The sequence below is a fragment of the Anopheles aquasalis genome, chromosome 3 (genome assembly GCF_943734665.1).
Source record: "Anopheles aquasalis chromosome 3, idAnoAquaMG_Q_19, whole genome shotgun sequence".
NCBI lineage: Eukaryota > Metazoa > Arthropoda > Insecta > Diptera > Culicidae > Anopheles > Anopheles aquasalis.
In genome coordinates this window covers 43,846,564-43,867,140 of record NC_064878.1, presented here as the reverse complement: position 1 = coordinate 43,867,140, position 20,577 = coordinate 43,846,564, and the positions used below count along the sequence as shown (strand labels likewise).

At 49.0% G+C, this 20,577-nt stretch overlaps 2 protein-coding genes across 2 annotated transcripts in view; one reads left to right on the top strand and one right to left on the bottom strand.

The window, feature by feature from the left end:
- The first annotated feature begins 1,485 nt into the window (after positions 1 to 1,485).
- On the top strand, positions 1,486 to 11,551 carry LOC126576108 (ras-related protein Rap-2b-like). The gene is made up of 3 exons (XM_050237222.1): positions 1,486 to 1,543; positions 9,950 to 10,572; positions 10,668 to 11,551. Exons 2-3 carry the CDS (start codon positions 10,072 to 10,074, stop codon positions 10,998 to 11,000), a joined length of 834 nt encoding a protein of 277 aa, XP_050093179.1. The 5' UTR covers positions 1,486 to 1,543; positions 9,950 to 10,071; the 3' UTR covers positions 11,001 to 11,551.
- Positions 11,552 to 12,177: 626 nt separating this feature from the next.
- Positions 12,178 to 20,577, bottom strand: part of LOC126577243 (sodium-dependent dopamine transporter) — a 17,407-nt gene continuing 9,007 nt past the window's right edge. Inside the window, exons 3-8 of the mRNA XM_050238711.1 lie at positions 15,774 to 16,212; positions 15,317 to 15,694; positions 14,994 to 15,231; positions 14,691 to 14,919; positions 14,359 to 14,627; positions 12,178 to 14,281 (exon numbers count right to left, since the gene is read on the bottom strand). Of these exons, the coding sequence (XP_050094668.1) occupies positions 14,168 to 14,281; positions 14,359 to 14,627; positions 14,691 to 14,919; positions 14,994 to 15,231; positions 15,317 to 15,694; positions 15,774 to 16,212 (1,667 nt within the window). The 3' untranslated portion in view covers positions 12,178 to 14,167. The remainder of the gene's footprint in view (positions 14,282 to 14,358; positions 14,628 to 14,690; positions 14,920 to 14,993; positions 15,232 to 15,316; positions 15,695 to 15,773; positions 16,213 to 20,577) is intronic.

The following is a 20,577-nucleotide window of genomic DNA, read 5'->3' as shown; positions in this document are numbered from 1 at the left end:
AAACAAAGTTTATTATCATTTCCTCGCTTTGATTGAGTGAAGAGCCACCTAGCCGGCCTAGCGAAAAAGGTCTCTATTCATCTTCGATCCGGATCTCGGATGCTGTATCATCATCATCTTCACGAACATCATCATCCACCACCAACGAATGGCTGGCTGGCTGGCTGGCTGTCGTGTGTCTACGCTCTCGGATATCAATTTTACGATGAATACAACTCCACACCTCACCACAACGGCTGGGCCAGTCGTCGTGCCAGGAGCGCCTTTCAATCTTATCGCCGTTATCCTTCTCTGTGCTCGTGCCTGTGGATGCTGCAGGCGCAAAAGCGGTTCATCATTGCCCTCCATTGTCGGTGTCATTGTCGGTCGGATCCATTTCCATGCTCCCTGCTCGGTTTGTTAATGATGGTTACCGGCTGGCTGGACGTTTATTAGAGCGACAAAGTTGTGTTGTGTCATGTTGCGAGCGGGAATTCCGAAACATATCGATGCCCTAGAGCCCAAGGGGCGCTGCTCTGCCGTACACACTTCTAATTGTAACCGTTTCCAATCCGATCAACAGAAGTCGCCGGCGATGACGACGACGATGACGGGAAAAGCGTCTCTTCTCGGAGTGGAAACCAAGGAAAACTCTGGCCCGTCGTGTCGTGCCAGTCGTACCGAGAGCGAGAACTGAGGTTCGTGTTGCCGAAGCTTGAACCATTCGCATTCGCTCCCCTCTCTCTCTCTCTCTCTCTCTCTCACGTGAGTCCATCTCGTCAGAGCGTCCTGCTGGGCGTCCCCGTTGTGTGCCCCTATATATAAGACACCCAACACCGATCCTGCCAGTATCATTCCATTTCCGGGCGCTCGTCAGACAAGGTGCTGTGTGGCCATCAGAGTGTAGAACACTGAACTCACATCCTGTGACTACGATTGTGACTCAAATCAAATCCTAAACTAACCGACTGTACATCGAATCCTTTCCCCCCTCACCCCCCGCGCCGGAATGTGAAGTGATAGTAACGGAAGTGATAAGAACCATATTGGACCCATATTCCCTTTGTGAACGCCCGTCCCGGGAAAGGAAATAATTACTGTGACCACACCAAAAAACCACGACGGTTGCTTGTCTGCGACGCGATCAAAACGAACGAACAGCGCGGAGCTTTTAATTAGTGTCACCGACGTTGCTCTTAGTGACTGTGTGCTCCCCGGTTCGTGTTACTGTGTGTTGTGCCAGTAAACAGAACATAAACCACAGGAAGCGGATAGCCATTCCACGGTGCAGACGGTGGCAGTAACCGGACCGATCGTGCCTGAAGACCACAATCATCACAAGGGGCGCCCTGACCATCGTCTGGTGATTGGAACCGTTTCCCTCCCCGGGCTCTCGATCTCGTTTCGGTTCTTTATGATTGCATCGTGAAATTATTATTACCATAATCATCTCGCCGTGGAGTGGAGTGGTCAACCCGTTCCGCCAGTGAGAAGCCAGTGAGAGGACACAACGAGACCGGACACAACCAGTTGCAGTCGCTACCGACCAGCGAAGCGTATTGAGGTATATCATCTTAACAGAGGGAGTAGCATCGTCGTCGTCGTGGGGTTTCTTATTTCTAATTTAGTTCCACTGGTCCCCCCGAGCCAATAGCGCCAAGTGCCGGGCCGTTCCGGTGAAGGACAGCAGTGGCTTGGTTCGGTTTATGATCTCGAGGTTTCTTTAATTTGCCCCTCGAGTCCCGTTCAGTGGCCCATCCCATAATACCCCTTTTCCAGTTCCCGTTATGGGTTTGTTTTTTGGATGGGTGGCGAATACCAATCGATCGGTTGTATGCATCCGTGATCGCATCGAGCTGACGTCCGTTTTCTGGTCACCTTTTCCTTTAGGAGAAGGCAGATATAATAGGAAAATTGACGAACAGAAAAAAGGAATATTTTTTGGATTTTGGTTTTTGTTTTCCTTGTAGACGCTTCTTTTCCGCTTCTCTGTAAGTCTTCCATTTCCTCAGGCCCTGCCTGAGGTGCACACCTGTAGAGGGTAATTACCTATTCAATGCGAGTAGAGAACGACAGAGAGAGAGAGAGAGAGAGAGAGAGAGAGAAAGAGAGAGAGCAAACGCAAACTCTGGCTCCTTTGATTGAGTTGATGAAAAATGAAAGCGAAGAACTGTCCGCAGACCAACCAATCAACGAAGCCTGGCCAACGCTGTTGAGTGAAGTACCATCTTGCAAGGTCTTTTTTCCCCACCAAACGCTGCAACCATTTGTGCTGGTGATCCTCGCGCACCGGTGGTATCTACCTCTTCCGAGAACAGCAAATGCTTTCGCGATAATTGCTGAGTGTAAAAAAAAAAAAGATCGGAGGGGGCGGACGGGCGCGCACGTGCAGGTGTGTGGAAATTTTGTGGGAAAATTAGGACTTTTCCCAGAAGCGCACCTCGAGCTAGCGCTAGCTCGAGATGAAGAGCCCGGCGAAAGGTGTGTATCATGGATGGTACCCACCATCATTTTACTCGGGAAACTCGTGCGGTCTACGGTCGGTTAGGAGTGTTTGGAGGAGTGTTGAGAGGCGGCCAGGTTTATGTAGGGTTTAATGGTGGGCAGGGAGCATTTAGCCGGAATCCATCGGAAAGTTGGCGTGTGAACCCGGTTTTTGCTAAGCAGGATCAACAGTCAGTCAAACCGAATGCCGACGGTCGGTCGGTTGGTCGGTCTTATCTTTGCTCACGCCTTGAAAGCGTTATTTAACCACCATCGTCGAGAGCTGGTCGTGGTTTGTGCCAGGCCAGGGTGTGCACCCTGGCGGTTGGTGGATGATTCGAGCGATTTCGGAAAACATGCTGCACCAACACGGTCACACCGTCACGGATGGGGGGCCTTTTGCTTGGAAGCAAAATGGCTGGAACGTAAACGGATGCCAACATTGCACTCTACACCTCTCTCTCTCTTACTCTCTCTCTCTGCCTATCTCCTATGGAGACTGCTCTGTAATCTTTGGCTCATCGTGCGACCGTTGTTGACCAGGATGTTGACCAGGATGGATAAATCCCGTGGTGTCCGGATGTGTGTACGCTTGAAGTGGTGGGGCAGCGGCAGTCCCCGGGATTCCCGGAAAACGAGGTTTTCGAACCGGGGTCAGCGTCACCAAGGCGCCACCAGGGCTTCATCGTCGCCAGTGACTCTGGTGTCTCTGGTGGACAGAGCGCAGTTCGAGTTCGCGGGGAGTGGTTGGCATTAAATCGAGCAATCGACCAGTGCTGCGAGTAACTCGAGCGACTACTTGCGGTCCGTCGGTCCTTCCCGGAACCCTTTTTTCCCTTTGAGGATGGAGAACTGTCCCAGTTTGTGCCGAGGGATTGCATATGATCATCGCATCGCACAAGCAAAGAGGTCGCAAAAGGTCCTCGATACGGACCATTAGACGGTCCGAAACGCGCAACAACGCTTGGTTCTTGCGTTTTCTGGGGCTCTTCTTTAATCGACAAATCCCCAGCGTGTTGAACCACACGGCGGTGGTTGTTGTTTTGCATTTGCTCGTTTTGCATCGCAGCATCGCCATCGGATGTAGATTTGGTTCACATATTCCGGTGCCACACCTTTCATCAGCACTGGCCGAGGGGCGCCAGGTGAAAGCGTAAAGTACAAAAGTACAGAAAAGGAATGTGCGCTTGGGTGAAAAATCGCTCAAAATGGCCGCGAATGATGGGCGAAGTGCACATCGAACCCTCTTCAGACTTGTGGCCCTTTTGCACAAGGCAACTCGCAACTTCATTATTGCCCCCTCACCACCGCCGCCTCCACCCGTGGCACCAACGGTAGCTTGGCATTGGCTTCCAGGTTTAATTTCCCCCCGGAGAAGAGAGAGAGAAACGGGGGAAGGACATGATGGGAATTTCATTTTCATATCGATGAGCGCGAATGCCCCCGGGGGAGTGAAGCGCGAAGCGAGCGGACCGCCATCGACGGACACCTGTAATTGGCACCCCAAGGGGGGAGGGTTGGTGAGAGAGGAACGAGTAAACCCGTTTGATGGACCTCTTAGAGCGCTTCCAATTTTCCATTTTACCTCGGTGGTGTTTTTCCCTTTTTGCGAGGTGAAATCTCTTTTTTTTTTCATCGGAAATGCAAAATGAGCAAAACAAGGAAGATGAAATCGAACGGATGAAAGAAGTTGAGATTGCTCGGCTCGGGAATGCCGAGCGGGGAATGGTCGAAACAATTTCACCGTTGGCCTAACGGGCCTGCTGGAGTGGAGGGAAGTGTTGGGTGAGCGGAACACCGGGCGGTCCGTAGGGGGTGTAATGTGGTGGCAAAAATGAGAATTAAAGAATTTAGCAGGAAACTAAATGGATGAAAAAAGTTTCAAATAAGTTTTCAAGTAGAAAAGTTGGAAAAATTGAATCTTTTAAAGTGTTTAAGCAATAAAGTTTCAGTTGCCTAAAGTGCACGCTATCATGATTGTTAGCATAAAATCATATTAGACCTGCCACATTTTATTGTGAACGGATTCGATTTGAAATTTTTTCACTTAGTCTTTTCCTTGCATTCTAGCACAAACACAGATTTAGCATAAGTCCCAGGGCTTTGCATATAATTTTCGTAAAATTTAATCCGAGGACGCATTAGCAACAATTTTACTTGAAACCATAAACTAGAATGATTATAATGCAGATGCGGAATGAGACTTTTTCTGTTGAAAACATATCGTCAAAAGCTCTGTTGTTCTTTAGCAAACCTTCAACGGTTTCCCTTGTTAGTATAAATCAATCCAAAAAAGGTTTTTAAGCACACCAAAGGATGGCAAATGAATGCCACATTTTAAGGCTTTTATGGTTTCATAGTGAAGAATAAACAACACAACATAAAAAAATTAAACATTTAGCTCTCGCCGAACAAACAACCCACTGTTAGGGATGCTAGCTTACGATAGTCAAACCTTTGCGAAAAATTGAAGCACTACCACCAGACTTTAGGTCACGCTAGGGTTTTGATTGGATTGTTTGAATGCTATTTGTTTATTGTTGAATCACTAACTTGCAAAGTAATAACGAACCAATTAAGCGAAAAATTATGGTTTATATTTTATGCTTCAAGTCATTTCAAAATTATCTTCATACATGTCTCCCATTTTTGCAAACTAGAAATGATGCAATTCTTGTGTTTTATTTCCAATTCGCTCACGCAACATTTGCACTATCCATCGAGGCCTATCGTTTCGAAAGGAAATGCAATAGAAAACACTAGAAAAATGATAAAGCCACCACCAAACGTGCTGCTAAATTTAACGATTTCTCTCTCTACAATAGACGACGACGACGACGACGATTTGTTGGGAAAGTTTATTCTAAGACCAAGAAAAACGGACGCAAAAAAAATCTTCTGGTTCCATGCGCCTCCATCACCGTGCGCCTCCATCGCCATGCGCCTCCATCGCCATGCGCCTCCATCGCTCACCATGCTAATCAATAATAAGGAGCACGCGGCCCCGGGGACCAGGAGAGGCTCGAAGAGACCAAAGTATCAATCTTGGTCAGCCCCATTTCCCCGACCATAAAAGCGGTCAGTTCCGACGGTGGAGAAAGAGGCGGAGAATTAATCATGTTGATCGTACTATTTGACTGAGATGTGAGCAAACGAAGGCATCAACGTGCCGCGTGCCGCGTGCCGCGTGCGGTCACCAGAGTAAGAGCTTCCTTCCTATGGCTTGTCTCCGCCGTCTCCGTACCGTTCGAGCCTTTCTATGTCTTCGTGGTACGTGGCCGACACGGCACTGTCTGTAACCATCTGTTGCCGTCGCTTCGTTCGATTCGATGGTGATGTTGTGCATTCGAAGAGCTTATCGAAAGGCAATCGCTTATCAGGTGATAACAGCAGCGATGACGCCCCAGACGACACCCGATACTACAACACACATATACACGAGTGTACATTACACCTCCATTACATCCCCTCGCTGTGGGAAGTTCCATTTTTCTCGATCCTTCTTTCGGTAACACGGGTTCGGGCAAGTTTATCCGTCGCTGTCGTCGTCGCCGATGTCAGTCAGGCCCCTAACGGAGATCTGGTAACGGATATTAAACCCTTCTTCTGCACCCGGCCACCGGGACGTTATCGAGAGCAAAGCTACCGGCCTTTCGTTCGTCGAATTCCCTCCCTATCTCTCTCTCCGTGTTTGCCGGTCGAGTAAGCATGGATTAGATTTTATTACTCGACCAACCTGTGGCGTTTGGCTTGTTTGAAGTGGGCTTTGCGTGTGCCTTGCGCACGAAAGGAAGAGAACATTCTTTCTCTATCTTCACGCGCTCTACATGCAGAGTGCAGGGTGCTTAATGAGTTCAGTCGGTTTGGCCTAGATGGCCGCAGGGTCCCGCAGAGCTGGCCCGCGTGGTGTGCTGGCCTTTTCTGATTGCAAACCCATGTTCATCACAGCACCCGGCACAGTGCACACAGTAGGCTGGCGCCAATGCTTCGATTCGATTTCGGGGAACAATCTCAGTAACCATCGCTCAACTGGGCATCGCCTCATCGGTGCAGAGTGTAGAGTAGAGCAGCGAGCAGCATATCGGATGGATGCCATGACACACATAAATCACTCTGCCATTAACAGCAGCACCATTCCAATCAAGGAACCTTCTGGGCAAAATCGCCTGCATGCTCTTTTGCCGTCGCATTTGCCGTACACGATGATCCGTGCAGCCTGCAGCTGGATGATGGTGAATGGAAGGAATTTTGTCCAACAATGAAGTAATTTATCAGGCACAAAACGTGATGGCGTGCTGGTGTGTCACCCTGGGGGAACAAAGCCAATCCATATTGGCTCACGTCGCAAGCGACTCGAAACCGAACGCGATTGTTAATTACATCGCTTTCCATCATTGCAATTTTGCACCTTCGGGGAAGGAGAAAAATAGAATCCGTCCGAAATCGAGATTGCCATTTGATGCTGGAGGCTGGCGAACAATTATTAATTGGCTAGCATTCGCTTTCGGATGCGGATAGAGTATTCGTTTTTTGGTTTGTTTTGGAATGAGGCGATTAATCTAGCTTCAATTATGGACAGTTTTACACAGGCACATAGTGAGAGATAAACTGATGGATCGCTCCTGGTGAGCGGTTGATGTTCATCGAACGATCGATCGTCGATCCGTCACACTGGGAAAATAATTAAAAGTCTCGTGGTTAACGGGAGCCAGCGTCGAAGCTCGTCGACACGTGTCGCTAGCGAGAGGCAGCGAAGAATCGAAGAAAACAAACTCATCCTCCCAGCGTTGTCCAGTGATCGCACTGCGGGGGCCGGGTGTGCATCTCGCGGTCACGGAAATGAAAATTGTTGATTGATTCCCGCGAAGCGGAATCCTGGCGTGCTGGCGTGGCGATGAAAAGTCACGTCCTTGCCTTCGGTCGGTTGGTGTGTAGAACGGGCAGCGGTTCCACCGGATGAGAGCGGCATCCACTGCGTTCAAACGCTGCAAGCGATGATTGAATGCACGCAGATTGTTTTCTACCATTTGCAATTCCCTGCGTTTTTATTTTGCGGCTTCACTTGCGGACGTTCCCCAGATCATTTCACGTTTCCCTAGATCATTTTCATTTAACAATGCACTTTGCGCATCGTGGCGCCACGGTGGCCATCGGTTTTTTTTTGCTGTTTGGCTTCCGAGTTTCGAAAATTTTCGGTTTCATTTTTCTTTCACCCTAAAAACACTCCATCTACTTACGGGCGTTAGGGTCCTTGTTCGCGGCCGTCCAACTTGCCCATCTAGGGGTCGATTAATCGAATTTAGCGCTGGGTAAAGTGCAGTCGATACGATGCGTACCTTGCGTTACCTTGCTGGCAGGGCGCCGGCTGTCGGTTGCAGTGTCGACGACCGACCGTTCGACCGTCGGTTCGGTGAGGATGGGATAGACATTTTGGGACGACGGAACCCGGAGTGTGGGCTGTCTATATCCTAGCTTAGCGCCTGGTGCCGGTGGCCAGATAAATTTCATTAACTTTGTCCTCCGATGGTCCCGTGGATGGGGCCCAGGTGACTAAGACATGGTAATGGAATGGTTCCTTTCAGCAGATAGTGTTCGCCTACGTCCATTCCCACCCGGGGGGTAGGGTTTAGTTGCAGAGGGTGGTCGCTAGTTCAAACAGAGGAACTGCCTACCTGTGTTGTGTCAGGCGTGCGGCGTGCCGGTAAAGCATAAAGAAGCTCGATTTATGAAAAACGTTGGACACAATGTTTTTGATGTTTTCTGCTACCTGGAGGTTGACATTTTGCGATGGAGATTCACCTGAGGCTAACTCCACTGCTTTTGTGCTACGTTGCGTCCAGTGTTAGTGGATGAGTTAGTGGGGATTATGGAAATATTGCGATCGATACCATTAAGAGGGAGGGCTACATTGATCGGAGAAAGGGTTCCGTGGTGCCGCTTGGCAAAAAAAGGAATGAAATTTTTGGTAAAATATTCAAGGTTCAGATACAGATTACTATCTTTTGTGATTAGTGTAAAACCATTTACAGTCTATTTTCTTGCCGTAGAACATTGATCCCTGCACACAGCTTTCTACGAAGCCATTGCAACGTTATTGTCTCTGTATCAAATTGCGATTATAGGTTTTTTTACACAGAATGCTAAAGGATCTATCAGGACAGCGAATCCACCTGTTGCTTCTATAGAATAGGCTTCTTTCCTAGACAGTTCACAACTGCTAGTGGCTCCAAAGAGAATAATTTGTCTTTGTTTGTCATTATTTTGGATTCTGGTGGGATCGAATTTCCATTGAAAGCTGCTAAGCAACTGGTTCTATAACTATGCAGGTCAAACACAACAAGATTGTGATTGTCATTGAATGCATCTAGCTCTTTTTATTTTCAAATGTTGTAGGTAGGAACTTAATTATGTCCTTATTCAACTATTTTCGTTGGATTTTGAGTTGGCAACCCATGCATGAATTACTTATAATCATTTTTTTTAATTCATTCATTTTATTGATTCGTGTAATTTAGAATATCTTGTCTCTTAATTACTGCCACGATTTTCCTCGAGCTTTTTTGTAGATTGCCTTATTCACAGTAAGTGATTTAAAAATATAAAATGCAAGAAATTACTGCAATCGAACTGACAGCTCGCAGTTTTCATCTCGATAGCACAATATTACGGTACAATCTTATTCTGGTGAGGTCTTGACGTATATTACACATGAAAGTGAACAAATTTCACCTGCTTTTCTATGCTCTCTTAATTCGTTTCAATAGAATGTAAAAAGCATATACTTGAAAACCCCAGAATATACTTCCGATTGATGTCGCCGCACCAACCTGTGACCTTTAGTGGGTTAAGAGAGATAACAAGAACACAGGCGGTGGGATAACATATAACGAAATCACATTATTTGGCCGCCAAACAATTATCTAGTCTCCGCATCGCTCACGCACACCTGGGCACATGGTTAGAACCAATGATTGCATGGCATGAGAATACCACTAATTCACTGCGAATGAGGCAGATGTGCCGCGTTGTATTGCTACGACATCAAAGCACACAGACGCAGGAACCCAAATCCTGCATCCGATCCCAAGCAACCAAAGGCACAATTGCGCTAGCAACGAAGCAACACATGGCAACGAACGAAAGATCATCCCGTATCTGAACCGAGAACGCTTTTGTGCGGAGGAAGATGGGAGAGCGGGAGTGAAAGGACGCGTGAAGGGCTTCGCTTTATCAATTGTGACAAAACTGTGCTAGAAGGATACCGGTGCCACGGTACAGCGTACTGGCGTTGCCATGGGTGATCCACGCTCTCTCTCTCTCCTTGCACCCCCCTTTAAAGGCTCACAAATGGAGGCGCCCTTGTGAAGGTCGCACAGAAATCCGTGACCGACCGACGCGTCGTCGATAGTCACGTTTCTGCATTCCGAACGCTATTTTTAGTCCCTTGACTCAATTTTTGGTGCTTCGTTTTGTGTTCCCCCAACAGAGAACCGTCCAACAGGTGGCCAGCCAGCGGCAGAAGCTACTCTCCCGTTTTCCTACCAGTAGTACCGGGGTGCGCAACTGCGCACACCGTCCACCGCCGTCACTATTGCGCTGCTGGAAGCGATGCCGGGAGCCTGTCACCGGCTGCGGATACCTTCGATCGGTTCGAGCCGTCCTCCAAAGGGTGGCGCCGTAGCAGGTGGACCACCGTCGTCAACCTCGACGACATCGACGGCATCGGCATCTGGTGCCGCCTGTAACGATGACATCTTCAGCTGCGACGGTGGACCGTTGTCACCACCGGCATCGGCCGGTGCCGTGAAGAAGGAACGCCACCGGGTCACGATGATGGGTGCGGCCCGGGTCGGCAAATCGTCCATCATCTCGCAGTTCCTGTACGAGAAGTACCTGTCGCGGTACAAGCAAACGATCGAGGAGATGCACCGGGGCGAGTACGAGCTGCCGGATGGATCGAGCCTGACGCTCGACATCCTTGACACGTCCGGTTCCTACCAGTTCCCGGCCATGCGCGCCCTCTCGATCAACACGAGCGGTGCCTTCATTCTGGTGTACGCGGTGGACGACGAGGAAACCTGGAACGAGGTGGAACGATTGCGTGAACAGGTTGGTCGGTGCCAGGAGGTCCCCTTGAATCGTGGCCACTTACTAACGTTCCATTCTCTCTTTCTCTCTCTCTCTCTCTCTCTCTCTTCCCGCAGATCATTTCGGTGCGCGGTTCCCGGGTACCGATCGTAATCGTCGGCAACAAAGCGGACGTACCGGAAGAGCAGCGCCAGATACCGTTCAAGGTGGCCAGATCGCGGGCACTGCTCGAGTGGGGCTGCGGTTACGCCGAGTGTTCGGCCAAAAACAACGAAGGCATCCTGACGGTGTTCAAGCAGCTGCTCCGTCAGGCGAACATCGAGTACAACCTCAGCCCGGCGGTTCGCCGTCGCCGGAAGTCACTGCCGAGCTATACCGGTGGTTCGAATCCGGCCCGGGCCAACACCACGCGCTACTACCTGAAGCGCCACTCGTGCTCGGTGCAGTGAGCCCTTCCCGGAATCCCGGAACGATCCGCACAACGATGATGACTCACCAATAAATAAGGAGACAGAACTGATAGAAAGGGTGCCAGGTGGCAGGTGGCAGGTGGATGGATGAATGATGAAGGTGTGTCCTGCTTGTGCGTACCTTGGCGAAAGCATGCCCGAGGTTTCATTGTTGAACTGAAACGAGGGAGTGGGAGCGAGTTTTGAGCTTTTTTGGATTCATATTGTAACGAACAAATAGGATAATATGCTGTTTATGCTAACGCGCCGCCATACCCGAGTGTACGGTGTCACCGCTTGCTTGATTGTTCCCTGTTGTGCGTAGGTTTGAGTTTCGACAAATTTGCATGTTCTTTGTGGAGAGGGAGAGAGGAAGAGAAAGCGTGAAAGAGAGATAGAAAAAGAGAGAGGAACCCGTACAACCTTTTGGATCGTAGATTTTTCAACGGAACAATGATGTTTGTAACTCCGCGCGGAACACAACAAACCGCGCGTGTTTATGTTTTTCTGTGTCCAAGATAAGAATAGGGTATGTAGTGAAAGATTTTCCCCTCCCCTTCTTAGAAATCTACCCCAAAAAATACGCCCACCACCCCCTTGGGAGGCATTGTTGTCCTTTGATTGTCGCCTGCTTCCAACCAGCCAGTACGTGTACGGCGCAGACGGGACGTACATGTTTTAGTATTAGTAGGATTACCAAAAAAAAAAATAGGGGGAAAATGTCACCAAAAGGACTCCCGTTACCCTCCCCAAAAAGAACAGACATTTTGATAGCTGTAGGCCAGAGGGGAACATACTCGTTAAAGGGTGAGAGCTGTTTGAGACGTTAAGTTTGAAGCTGGAATGCAGGACAGGATAGCAGTAGGCAGCGGCATGCCATTGGCAACGCGCAGCGAGAGCCAAGGCTACTGCGTAGCGGCGAGCGAGATATTATTTGATAGAAAACAAACTGGAAGCAGGGGGTAATGGCGATGGCGGCGGATAAAACCAGGACGAAATGATACTTTTATGCTGAAATATACACAATAAACCTGATGGAAACGTTCTAAACGGTACGAATCTAATCGAAATAAATAGCATTCTTATACAACCTTGCAGCGAGCGTGTTTTATCATCCTTTATGCTATGCCACATCGTGCACTAAACGGAAATGGATCGAATAGATGTAGCGCCGGGGTTCGACTGTCAAATGAAAATCCGTCTATTTATTCCATCAATTCAACCCAACACAACAACGCACGCCGAACGGTCAGGACCGAATCGTGCGATCGGCGTTTAAATCATCACACTTTAACTCCACTCCAACCTTCCATCTCACTCTCACTCACATGATAACCTTATCCTGGTAACCTTTACACACCGGAACGTTTAACTAACAAATGCTAACACGCGGTACACGGGTATAGTACTTCGTTGTGACTGATTTACACACTGCCCGAGCGCAGCCTGAGGTGAGGACAACAATATTCGCCTAACACACATGCAGCATAAAAAATGGGGAACACATGGTTTGGAGCGAGTGAACCGAATCGAGTCGCCTCGAATCGCTGAGTTGCTGCTGCTGAGCTGTGGCTGAGAAGTGACCCGGGTGTGGTGTACCATGCAGCCATGCACCGTGCCCTCCAATGGCTGTATGGAGAGACATGCATGCTGCACCGGAACTGGAACACCAGCCGGCACTGGCTCCTGCACTCGCTTCGATCGGCTCGATTGGGTTGCTCCGCAGTTATTGGTGTTGCAACTTTTGTTTTCTTTTCGTTTTCGTCCTGTAATGTGTACATTGTTTTTTTGTTAGAAATATTTGTCTTGCCGCTATGCCGTCCCGCCGGAGCCTAGGGTATCGTGCTATTCAGTATACGTGATGAATCTTATCCGGTAAAAGCTATCCAGCATAAAAAAGCAGCTCTACACGTGCCTCGTTATAATTCCGGTATCGGGCGAACCTTCGTCAAGGATCCGTTTCATTTTGAATTTCGATTCGGATTCCCTTTTAGTGAGTGCAGCGCTCACTCGAGGTGAGCTTTATGGCTGTTTGAAAGCTCATCTCGAGAGGGTGCTTAAAGGGTGGTGGGAGGAAAAAGGGGGGTGAGCCGAAGCGATTATCCTTTTTCGTCCCTTTTTCTTTTATCGCTTAACAATTTTTTTTGCGAACCGCTGAATGTAAGGTAGATGATATTTGCTTGATCGACTCCCTTTAATTTGCCATGCCTATGAGCGTGTTTTAAATGGATGGATCAGCGTTTGTTTTACATATTCAACTATTGATTTTTCTATCATTTGTGTAACATGGTTCATATACATATCGCAATACTTATTAAACACTTTTTTCTTTTTCTGCATAAATCTCTATGCTTGCTTTAGCATTCATTACATTGGTTATAGATATTCTTAATTTTTAAGCAAAAACTATTACAGTCTGAAAGGAATGGACCATCAATTTGACTTGCAAGCACAGCGTATGAGAAGAATAATCCATAGCATAGAAAAACATCACATTGCAGTAGTACAAAATCGATAGAAAAACAGATTGTGCAGTTGGGAAAACAGGTGACAAGTTTGATCATAATGGAAAGAAAAACTAAGTAGCAAGCTTATTTAAGTAGTCTCTAGTTGCGCCTAAAACATCAATCTGTTGGCGACCTGCCTAGGTATGGTAAGAGAAGTTTTGAAGCGTATCAGCTAACTCTTCTGCGCGCCACCAATCGTCGAACTGAACTGCTCCGTTCGATCGTTGATGTCTCGAAATTGTCCCGCATATTCTCATGTGTTCACAGTGGTTTCGTATGTACAAGCTCGGGTACAGCACGTGATACTCGCACCGTGCATCATCGTTACTCTCCCCACTCGGCTAAAGCCTTTGCCTAGCTTCAGCGAATCGATTCCTTATCTACGCTCATATTATCCTATACAGCATTAAGTGTGTATGTTCACTCGTGAGTTGTGCTTATGCTATCGATCATGATCGGGAAATCTATCTGCATACCGGTCCTTACAAGCGATGGCGTTCGCCACCGTGCTGCACATACTTTAATGCAGGAAACGGGATCGTAGCCCACACGTTTTGGGGAGGCAGGAATGGAAATGGGCAGTTGGATGAGGAGTATGGTAAGCGACGGAAGTCACACGAAATAAACTTCAAAGCGAGGTGAGCGGAATCGCGAACTCACTCAAACTTCCTCGCCCTCGTCGGAGTGCGTCAAACGGACCTGGGCCGGTTCGGTCGCCATCCCGTTCACTGCCAGCTGCTGGTCCCTCCACGGGGTGGTCAGTATCTTCATGCGCTGCAATCATAAAGGCAAATCATTAGATGTGATCGCATAAGCGGATTCGTTGATGCAAACGGAGCAAACGGACGCACCTGACGGAAGCTACCGGGCGTAACGGCGAGCTTATAGAACGCCATCAACGGTATCATGATCATCGATGAGCCCGCTATACACCAACCGAGTACGTTCGCCCATCCCGGATAGATGTAGTCCTCGTAGCTGAGCGGCTCGTGCCCAATCAGCCCGTAAATGATGATGAACAGAAGGAAAAGGGGTGCCACAAACTTCCAGCAGACGCGCCAGTAGATGCCGGGCGCAAAACCAATCATGTCTTTGATGTCATTACAGAACCGTTCCGTGCCTGCCGAGAGAGAGAAACGTGTGAACATTTGCCACCTTGGTTGCCGTCAAACGATGGCCATACCATAGATCCAGGAGACGGCGATCGCTTCAAAGAACACCGCGATCAGAATGGAGTACCCAGCGGCATAGCGATCGAGTAGCTGGAAGAAGTAGAATCCACCCTGCGTACAGCTCGCCAGTCCAACGACAAAGTACAGCGAGAACAGAATCGCCACAAACACCTCACGATTGCGACCGATCTTGGGAAATTCGTCACTGAGTGCGGTAATGATGGCCTCTGAACCACCAAACTAAAATAGAGAAAGAAACAGTTACACGAGTTAATGCATCATATTTCTCTCAGAGGAAGAGGGTCGAAGCTTACCGAGCTATCCAGTCCGAGCGTTAGCAGCATCATGAAGAATATCAGCGCCCAAAAGATACTGCCCGGCATCGTCGCGATGGCGGCCGGATACACAACAAACACTAACCCTGGCCCTTCGGTAGCGACATCCTTAATACTCTGACCACTAGCATGAGCCATGTAACCGAGCACGGAGAAAATGACGAATCCAGCCACGAAGCTGGTAGCCGAATTGATCAAACTGGTCAACAGAGCATCCCTATCAATGGGCGAGAAGATCAAATAGAGAACAAACATGGTTTAAGAAGAAACGTTCCACCTGAACCACCGCTCGCGGTACTTACTTGTAAACGTTATTGTGGTACTTGTTGTACGAGGCGTACGCCAACAGCACCCCGAAACCCGGCCCAAGCGAGAAGAATACCTGCGTAGCGGCATCGACCCACACTTCCGCATTGTAAATGACGTCAAAGTTTGGTCGCAGGTAGTAGAGGATGCCCTCGGCCGAACCGGGCAGCGTGATACCGCGGACTAGCAGGATGAGCAGCACGGCATACGGAAAGAGGGCCGTAAACCAGACCACCTTCCCCGACGTGCTGATGCCCTTCCACAGCGAAAAGTAACAGATAAGGTACACCGCCAGCAAACAGAGCGCCATATCCCACTTGATGGCCCCCAGGTCGTGGATTCCCTCGCTCTTGTCCAGCTCCAGGATGTAGCGACTGGTGGATGGTGTCGAAAATGGAACGAAACAAATGTTCAATGCGGTTGCCCTCCATGTGACGCTCGGCAACAACCTACTTGAAATACTCCGAAGCGGCCGAAGCAAATCGCGTATCGTTCACACTGGCAGCGGTGGTGGCCGTACCGGTGACGGTGACATTCGTCAGCAAGGTCGCCGTTCGGTTGCTGACCGAACTCGCCGCAACGGAACTATTGCTAAATCCAAACGGTTTACATTCGGCCGTATTCCACGCGTTGGAGCAGTGCGTCCAGGGTAAACTATCGGTGAAGGAGGCGAAGAAGAACCGCAACGACCAGGCAATGATGACGTTGTAATAGAAGTCAACGTAGAACGCTATCAGTACGACTGCGTAGCCGATACCCTTGAACAGTGGCACCAGCCGGCCCCAACAGGTGATGGCACCCTTCCGGTTGAATTGGCCGAGTGCAAGCTCCATGTAGAAAAGCGGTATGCCACCGACCAGCAGCATGATTCCGTACGGCACCAGGAATGCACCTGTGTGGGAGATTGGTAGAAAGGAAGGAAGAGAAGGTTAACGCAATTCACGACAGGAAATCACGGCAAAGAATCGTCAGACAGTGGAGGGCAGTAAGCGAAGAAAATTGCAAAAACACTCCCCAGGGACTACTGGTGGTAGACAAGGAGAATGGTATCCCTCCATTCCATCCTTAGCCAAGGACCTGATGACCGAACGATGGGACAACGATGGGCCAACTATGGGCGCCTATCACCGGGGCACATAATAGCATTATTATCTTCTTTCCTTTTTTATTGACTTAATCCGCCGAAGCATTCGTGCGATATGCTTCTGTAGAGAGCGAAAGAGCGCACGCAAGGATTGGATGCTTCTCATCTTTCGTTCTACAATCCTTCGCCCTATTGCCTCCCGGCGGATTCCCAGGCTCCCGATGAGCTGCGAAAGGGCGACGAGGGAGTTAATAACAGGGACTTAATGTCATCATTTCTCGCTCTCATGGCTCATGGAAGTGCCGCGGAGGACGGCAAGTTCAAGGGAAGCATTCACCCCCGTAACCATGTTGCGCCGACCGCCGAGGGAAATGGCTTTCGACTTCTCAGACGGACGGACAACGCGTGGCACACCGAGAGGGAACGATTTATGGCAAGGGATGAAGTGATGCCGTAACCTAGGTTAACGCTAAGACTACTTCAATGTGATACGCTGCTAAGCTGCGCCACTGTTTGGAGGCTCGTTTCTACAGTTCATCAGTTCGTTGGGAGATGTTTGAAAACAATATGCTCCAAGATGTACTGGCATTGGCCATTTTTGCGGTGTTGCGGATGGTTTTCGTTAAAAATAAAAACAAAATTATTCTGCTCTTCCTTTAGTGGTGTAAGGGTGGGAGTTAAAGTTAATTGTAATAAAAAAATAGCTCACATTTGATGATTTTTTGTGAAGAAAAAGTGATCACACTACGCTGGTGGCGGAGTGATCAATGATCAAACCGGGTTCGTCGCTTACCGGCAAGTCTTTTGATTTGCACCAAAAACAGTGCCCATCGTAACTGCGTGATGGGTCATCAGAAAAATACAAATCAATATTCTTTTGATAGATTATAAGTTTATCCAGGAAGCACCGTTATGTTTTTGTTCAATTTCCAGTTTTTCGATTTTTGGCAGTTGAAAAAGTGATACTACTAAAGCTTGGAACACCTTAAATTTGGCCGCATAAAACAGGACACAGCTCAAGCCAGAAATAAGCTAAACACATGGTAAAGGTGTCATTTTGTAGGTATTTTATCTAGCTATCCAGTAAAAATTGCGATTAAATTATTGGGTCACGTTGCGTATTAATTTACGCACTATTGGTTTTATGCGACACATCATTTTCTGCACACTAGTGGAAGAAGTCTCATTGGCCATTTTTTCACACTATTTTTACATTCCGCGTGGGTTTTTTAATCATTTTACATTGTTTCTTTAGTCTTCTTTAGATATTAGTAGATAATAGCCCAATATAATTGTATTGGACGACTCTGTGGGCAATTTGGTGGATTGAAGATTGTTGGTATGAAATCAATGTTGTTGTTTCGATACCAACTTATGACCTCCGTGCTATTACAGCAACTAACCAAATCGGACCAAAACTTAACAGGACCTTTATGAGGCTTAATCAAAGGTAGAATGATCTTTTCCGGCGTGTTCCGTATCCAATGATTTGCCCAAATGATCCGTGGTTTGATGAGCGCCGTCAGGAGTGTGACTTTACGCAGAATGTCGAGTGTGAGATCCACGATGTGTTGCCACCGCCAATACCAACCGATGGTATCTGTACCAGGCTCTCGAACAGTGTGCAGGTGCAGCATCCAGTGTTTTGTAATCGTTTCTACATCTGTGTCGATGAGATAGGTTTCCCACAAATCTGTGCCGCCGGATTATGGTTCCATGAGGAACGGCAAACGTGTGCCAGTCCGCTGGAGGTCGAGTGTCCGAATGGGTTGACCACGACACCATAACCGATTGAGGGAATTTGCAACGATGTACCTTCGGGGACGTACGTACCGAATCCGATCGACTGCAGCCGGTACTATGTGTGCGTTAACATGTACCCGTATTCGGTCGAGTGCCCGGGAGGTATCGGAATCTGAATTCGATCGGAATCTGCTCCGGTGTGTACCGATTGCGGAGGCGGAGTGTGCTGACACTGTCACGACCGTACCGACGCCCGGTATCTGTGAGGATCGGGATGATGGTGTGCGTGTTCCGAGTCCGGATAGCTGTGCGCTGTTCTACCCTTGCCTGAACGAGGTTGGCAATCCTTCGTTCTGTCCTCCGGGGTTGTGGTTCAGCGAGGAGCTGCAGGATTGTGACGATCCGGAGAACGTCGACTGTACGGTGGAACCTTCGACGACGGTTTCGCCGAGTGCTGGGATCTGCGATGGACAGCCCGATGGACGGTATGTGGCTAGTCCGTACACCTGCACCCAGTTCTACGTTTGCGTGAACCAGAGTGGCTACCCGCCGGTCTGCTTTTCGGGTCTTTGGTTCAGCGAGGCAGCCCAGGAGTGCGTAGATCCTTCCGAGTCCGAGTGTACCGTATCGTAGGTTCGATTCGCTTCGCGTGAAGTTTCTGCCAGAAGCATTTCAACGAATGATGTTCCAATAAAGCTTTGCAGCCATATTCGCTGTCGTTGTTCCTGGTTGTTCCTAGCTCTGTGGGAGAAAGATAGAGTTATGTCGATGACTGGCCACTGATACTTACTGCCATCTTGTGTCTCTAATGAACGGTTTTCGATTCGATTGGCAAGCACACAGTTCCTAGTGGACATTCGCTTTTGACAGATCAATTCCGTTCCGGTCTAGGTTGTTCCAGTAGTTACAGCAGCCACGGTAGTATACGGGTCACTGGGCTAATACCCATCTATTTTAATGCTAATGCTCATCGAAGATGGAACATTCTTTGGCCATTATCGTTCTTCCGATGGTTTCCGATTCCGATCGGTTTGCTAAAGTGCTGCCCCAGTACATGATTTGCGCGAGGAACACGCGACCGTTGACGAGCGGCCATGTAATGTTGTGCAAAGTGCCGTGCAGTAGAGCGTGAAGAATGGCAGAGAGCATCAGCTTGGTAGAAGACGTGTGCTCCAGCGAAGGCGTCGTTAGGGCAACCTGTTGCAAATGCCTTGACGAAGAGGAAGTCCCTTCCTCGTCGTTTTCCTTCCTTGTTTAGCCGTACTGTTCCGTGGACACGAAGTAAAAGGTGATGGCTTATTATACCAACGCGCTAGATGTTCGCTTTACTCCACCACTGTCACATTTCAGACTTCATTTCGCCATCGCATAGCCGCGGCAGAGTGGCCGCAGATGCAACAAGTAGCCTCCATTCCGCCGACGACAGCGCTACCAGCGGGAATCGGAAGCGAAGGGATAAAAGAAGATGATGAACGATTTGGCCTCGCCGGTCCTGAGAGCTGTCATAATTCAACCTCAACAACTGGGTTGGCTTCCTTCCCTGGATTCTCATGCATCCTGGAGGAATCATTCCTCTTTCTTGTTCTTAAGAGCCGAAAGGGGGGCACGGCTCACCAACACAATCACCCACAATCAGGCAGAAGGAGGAATTCCTCCGGCACGGCACTCACGCGACGCAATTCACAATCAGCGGTCGTGCCCCCAGGGCCAGTTTTTCTACTCCTTTAGATGGCTTCTTACAACTTCTTATTCATCAAGCGACACACTTCGCTTTCGCTGGTGCCAATTCACGGCTCACTGACTTCTGTGAATAAAGACATCAACGCCATTAGCGTGAAACTTCGACCTCGAGCACACCTCCACCCCGTATCTTCGGGCGAAGCTTGGAACCGCCCAAGGGGGCTTGTACGTCCAGCGCTAGCAGCTGAGGATGCTGGAAGAAAATGGAACCAACGCCGAGAATGTACGGCCGAGCGATTAGATAAAGGACGGAAAAGTGGAAATTTCCGTTCCATGTCTCCCACAGACCCACAGACCCGGAGGTCGGATTGGTCACGTGATGCCCGGAGTCAGTTCGTTCGTCTCGGGTCTTCGGGCCAACGGGTGCCAGCCAAGCCTTCTCCGGAAGGGAAAAGAATAGCAACCGGAATCCCGAATGGGGCCGATACCGAGCGCCTTCCTCTGTGCCACTGTGGTTCCTTTTTTTTTTGCAGCAACACCCAGCTGTCAACCGCCGGCTTCCGTTTCGGTGGATTAGAAGACCGAAGGGGAGTGGGTGAAGGACTCCGTGTCGGAGTTGAGTGGTGCTGCTGTTGCTGCTGGACCAAGAAAGTAAATCGTTTTCATCACACATACATACTCACGCAGAGGGGGTGTACTATGTGCGTATTCTACAACGAGGTGACCTACCGTCGACGGTCAGCAGCAGCC